The 5876-nt window shown below is 47.6% G+C and overlaps 1 protein-coding gene across 1 annotated transcript; it reads left to right on the forward strand.

The window, feature by feature from the left end:
* Window positions 1-2239: 2239 nt before the first annotated feature.
* On the forward strand, window positions 2240-4807 carry LOC134400388 (myogenesis-regulating glycosidase-like). The gene has a single exon (XM_063128720.1). It carries the CDS (start codon window positions 2423-2425, stop codon window positions 4556-4558), a length of 2136 nt encoding a protein of 711 aa, XP_062984790.1. The 5' UTR covers window positions 2240-2422; the 3' UTR covers window positions 4559-4807.
* The last annotated feature ends 1069 nt before the right edge of the window (window positions 4808-5876 follow it).

Consider the following 5876-nt stretch of genomic DNA (forward strand, 5'->3'; position numbering starts at 1 on the left):
ATTCCCTCTTCATCACAACAGTTAAAGCTGTAGCAGCTATACTAGAGTGACCAGATTTAAAAGAGGGCAGGACACCTGCAGCTTTAACTGTTGTGATGAAGAGGGAATTTCACCAGGTTCTCCATATATACAAATGACACCTGCAGAAATTCCCTTTTCAATACAACTGTTAAAGATACAGGAGCCCTGTCCTCCTTTTCATAGGGTCAGCCTACCTTTACTCGCAGCCTTCCTCAACCTGGGGCGCTCCAGATGTGTTGGACTTCTGGGAGATGCAGTTCAACACATCTGGAGCGCCCCAGGTTGAGGAAGGCTGAATCAGAGCCTTTAAGTGGGGGGCAGGAAAGTGCACTTTCTGGTGCCTCTGAAAAGTACATAGCTCTCCTGTCTTCCTTAAAAGCACATGGGGGAAAGCAGATACAGGAGCCCTGTCCTCCTTTTCATATGTTCACCCTAGTAAAGGAGGGGAAAGTGCACTTTCTGGGGCCTCCAGAAAGTGCGTAATTACCCCCCCCCCCATGCTAATGCAGCCACCATTACTGTGGTGGGGGAGAATTACACACTTTCTGGAGGCCCTAGAAAGCTTACTTTCTCCCCCCACCCTTAAGGCCCCAATTGAAGAAGTGTGTATGGGGAGAAAGTGCACTTTCCCCACCTCTGCTCCAATCAGGACCTTTAAGGTGCATACCCTAAAGAAATGAACTGCACACGCCTAAGAGCACGACATCCCAAAATGGAAGATGGACACTGCACCCATTGTGCCCACCATTTTTTTTTAAAAGAGGCAGGAGCCGGGAGCACAATCACGCTCCAGACAGATTGTTGACCGGGGCTGGTTACAGGGAGCCTACGATCCCCCTGTTAAAACAGCTCCACTGGCTTCCAGTCTGTTTCCTGGCACAATTCAAAGTGCTGGTTATGACCTATAAAGCCCTATATGGCTTGGGTCCAGGTTATTTGAAAGACCGTATTCTCCCTTATGAGCCTGCCCGTGCTTTGAGATCTTCTGGAGAAGCCCTTCTTTCAGTCCCACCATCTTCACAGGCGCGCTTGGTGGGAACATGGGAGAGGGCCTTCTCGGTGGCTGCTCCAGTGCTCTGGAACTCTCTTCCCGGGGAAGCTAGGCTGGCTCCCTCCTTGAGGGGCTTTCAGAAGCAGGTGAAAACTTGCTTGTTCCAGCAGGCCTTTGGAGAATAATCTGGTCCTCCATCTATGTTAATGTCTTATAATTTTGTTGTGTATTTTAAACGTTTGGGTTTTTTTATATTTCTTTTCCTAGGTTTTACAATGTATGTTTTAAACTTTGTAAGGCCACCTTGAGGCCCAGTATTGGGCAAAAGGCAGGATACAAATAACAACAACAACAACAACAACAACAACAACAACAACAACCAAACAAACAAAACACAGCCCTGATCCCACTCCCCACCCTCGATGTCCCTGGACTCTCCCTGGCCCGGCTCCTTCCCTCTGATGAACCTTGCTACTCACAGGGAGGAAGGAAGAAGCCAAGGACTCGGTTATCCTGGGGAAATGGAGGGGTCTTCCCTGCCTGCTCCCTGAGGAAAAAAGAATGGATAGAAACAAGATGGAAAAGTCAGTTACAGTCAGGTAGAAAGCAAACATTCCATTTCAATTTAAAGGGACATCTACAAGAGTACAGTAAACTACAAGGGAGGACTTGGACTCCTTCTTCATCACAACAGTTAAAGCTGCAGGAGCCCTGCCCTCTTTTGTATCTGGTCAAGAGGGCAGGGCTCCTGCAGCTTTAACTGTTGTGATGAAGAGGGACTTTCACCAGGTGCTGCATGCATACAAATGAATCTAGTCTCATTGAACCACAAGAATTTCCTGAACAGCCATTTAAAAAAATCTGGCAAGACATTCATTGAGTTTTTATCTTTGCAGCTGAGAAAATATTGTCACTGTTAAGGATGCCAAAGCAATGCATATAAACAGCAGCCGTTGAGAGAGATGTCACCACCAGGGGTCTCTCCATCCTTATGCGGTCGTTCTTGAAGCCTTTCTACACTCAGTGGAAAGAATTTGCACCACCCAATGTCCTGCCCCCCCTGGGCCTTTCTCCAAGAAGCTATTTATTTGCTCCTCTACCTTCCCCCACAACTTGGCCAGGGCCTGATGGAGGAGTTCTAGCCTCTCTCTGCCTGGGAGATTTGCTTGCATAATAATGTTTGATCAGCTGAGTCAAGCAGAGCTGCAATCGGGAGGACACGGGAGCAACATCAGAGAAATATTGCTCCCAATATAAATTCATCTATTAGACAGCTTGGCTGAGATCTGTAGTTTCACCGTATTCTAATGCAGTGATTTGTATTCTTGGATATCAGGGATTTGCAGGAGACACACACAACAAAAGTCACATCTTTTAGGTGCTGATCACAGTTATAAGATCTGTTATATCATGGAAACTCAACCCTTCCATCGTCGAGGAAAAGGAGAGAGGTTGCAAAAGGAGGATATCTCCGGTACAAAATTCAGCCTTGGGGCTCGGGCATTGCAGCAGCTTCATACTGGAGGAGGTGCCTTATTAGTGACAGGATTCGTCCTAGCTGTGCTGGTTGGCTGTTGCTACAGGATTGCTCTTAAGAAGACAGACAGGATGAAGAAGATAGAGCAGTTGGACCTACAGCAGGATGGGCTGACCATCGGAAGACAGAACGGAGAGGTGGTCTTCAGGCTGGCCTTCCAATCAGGTATCCTTGACCTGGAGTCTTGCTCCAAGGAAGAGAACCTTTTAACCTGTACTGGGACAGACAAAGGGAAGTTTACCTTTATCTTACAGATGGTCAAGCCTGAGAATGTGATGATGTGCTATTACATCCGCTGGGAAGAGCATTTGACCAACTCAGTGGTGGAGCACAAAATGTTCTGGGAGGACGCCCATTGGTACGGAGGCTATGAGATGAGCGAACAGCACTGGCCAATCAAACTCCCAGGATACCAGGAACCCATGCCGTTCGTGACTAGTGATGTGTATGCTTTCCGGAACAGCTTTGGGGCCATCCTGGAGAGGTACTGGCTCTCCTCCAAAGCAGCCGCCATCAAGATTAATGACTCTGTGCCCTTTCACCTAGGGTTCAACGCCACTGAAAGGTCACTTGTTTTCCAAGCCAGGTATAAAGATTCTCCCTATAAGCCTCCTTTGGGTCAGCAACCTTTCCCAGAATTGAGTTACCACATCTGTATAGGTTCAGACATTACCTCTGTCCACAAATACATGGCACGGAGCTATTTCAAAAAACCTTTGAAGGTCCCTTCAGAAAATATGTTCAAATTTCCAATCTGGTCGACATGGGCCATGTACAAAAAAGAGATTGACCAGGAAAAGCTTCTGGAATTTGCCCAAACGATTCAAAAGTACCATTTCCAATACAGCCACATCGAAATAGATGACATGTACATGCGGAATTATGGAGACTTTGACTTTGACCCCTTAAAGTTCCCTCGGGTGACAGAAATGTTTGAAAAGCTGAAGAAAGATGGATTTGCTGTTACCCTCTGGATACACCCCTTTATACATAAAAATTCCCCAAACTTCGAGGAGGGGATAAAGAGGCAGCTTTTGGTCACAGAGCCAATCGGGCCGTTCCCTGCCATGGTTGAGTGGTGGAATGGCATTGGCGCCATATTGGATTTCACCAACCCTTCAGCCAGGGAATGGTTTCAGGGGCACTTGATGCAGCTTTCCTCAAAGTATGGCATCTCATCCTTCAAGTTTGATGCTGGTGAGACGTGCTACCTTCCTGATTCGTTCAGAACCTTCCAGCCATTGCTGGATCCCAGCATCTGGTCCAGGCTTTATGCAGACATGGCCACTCCTTTTTATGAGCTTGCAGAAATCCGTGTTGGGTACCGATCTCAAGAGATCCCTTGTTTTGTTCGAATTATTGACCGGGACTCAATTTGGGGCCACGAGCTTGGACTAAAGTCCTTAATACCCACTGCTTTGACCATTGGCCTTTTGGGCTATCCTTTCATACTCCCCGATATGATTGGTGGAAATTTTCTTGCTAACAAGACAGAAGGTGCAGAAGATATCCCAAACCAGGAGCTATACATTCGCTGGCTGGAATTATCAGCCTTTATGCCATCCATGCAGTTCTCCATCCCACCTTGGCTTTATGACAGAAGAGCAATAGACATTGCACAGAAGTTCACGAGGCTGCGTGAAACTCTAGTTGCTCCCCTCTTGTTGGAGTCGGCTGGCAAGGTCCCAGAAACTGGGGACCCCATCATACGCCCCATCTGGTGGATTTCACCCAGTGACGAGTCTGCACACCAAATAGATTCCCAGTTTCTCATTGGGGACACCTTGATGGTGGCTCCCATCTTGGAGATGGGCAAACGAGAGCGAGACATTTATATCCCAGCTGGCAAATGGCGCAGCCACAAAGGGGAGCTGTTTGAAAAAACTCCCACCCTGGCGGCAGACTATCCCGTCGATTTGGACGAAGTAGCGTATTTCTTCTTTGTTTCCTCAGTAGCCTCAGGGACAGGTAAAGGACTGGGCGACCTCATCTCTGACTCCTTGGGATGACTTTGATTTAATCAGTTTATCTTTAGAGGAACACATCTTTCGGCACAGAGCAATTTTTTTAATGGTAATTAACGCTTGCTACTGTCCTCACCTGGCTTTTAGTTCTGCTGAACCTGCCTCGTTTACAATCTTTTTATCTCACTCGTCCATGACGGTGAAAGGGCGTTATCTCCATGCTGCAGATGGGGAACCGAAGACTAGGTTAAGTAACTGACCTATGTGAGCATGGAGAGAAGATTCATTTCAATATCACGCGGTGCGAATTCCATCCCACCCACCGCCAACTCCGCTTCCTAGGCCTGCTTCGGAATGATTCATAGAATCATAGAATAGCAGAGTTGGAAGGGGCCTACAAGGCCATCAAGTCCAACCTCCTGCTCAATGCAGGAATCCACCAACTTATTAGATTGTAAGCCTACGCGGCAGGGTCCTGCTATTTACTGTGTTATCTGTACAGCACCATGTACATTGATGGTGCTATATAAATAATAATAATAATAATAATAATAATAATAATAATAATAGGTGGTTGTCCAGCTGTCTCTTGAAGGCCTCTAGTGCGTGAGAGCCCACAACCTCCCTAGGTAACTAATTCCATTGTCGTACTGCTTTAACAGTCAGGAAGTTTTTCCTGATGTCCAGCTGGAATCTGGCTTCCTTTAACTTGAGCCCGTTATTCCGTGTCCTGCACTCTGGGAGGATCGAGAAGAGATCCTGGTCCTCCTCTGTGTGACAACCTTTCAAGTCTTTGAAGAGTGCTGAAAATTCCCTTTTCAGCCTCTCCTCATAGGGCTTTGTTTCCAGACCCCTGATCATCCTGGTTGTCCTCCTCTGATCACGCTCCAGCCTGTCTGCGTCCTTCTTGAATTGTGGAGCCCAAAACTGGACGCAATACTCTAGATGAGGCCTAACCAGGGCCGAATAGAGAGGAACCAGGACCTCACGCGATTTGGAAGCTATACTTCTATTAATGCAGCCCAAAATAGCATTTGCCTTTCTTGCAGCCATATTGGCTCACCAGGTGTTGCCTGCATACAAATGACACCTGCTGAAATTCCCCTTTCCATACAACTGTTAACGATACAGAAGCCCTGTCCTCCTTTTCATAAGGCCACCTTACTGTTGTCCATTAACACTTAGCACTTGAATAGCAGACTGAACAGCAGGGCTAGTGCCGGATTCCAGTGGGTTCTCAGCAGAATGCTGCCAGTGGCCCCCATTCCCACCCGCCAGCCTGCCACCAAGGTATGCCAACTGCCCCTCTGCCGAGGCCGCCCACCCAAGCCGATCGCCCACCGCCAAAGCAGAGCCACCTGCC

This window comes from Elgaria multicarinata, chromosome 6, assembly GCF_023053635.1.
Source record: "Elgaria multicarinata webbii isolate HBS135686 ecotype San Diego chromosome 6, rElgMul1.1.pri, whole genome shotgun sequence".
Lineage (NCBI taxonomy): Eukaryota > Metazoa > Chordata > Lepidosauria > Squamata > Anguidae > Elgaria > Elgaria multicarinata.

Excerpts from the sequence above, each read along its gene's own strand:
- LOC134400388 (XM_063128720.1), top strand. The coding sequence starts at position 2,423 with ATGGAAACTCAACCCTTCCATCGTCGAGGAAAAGGAGAGAGGTTGCAA.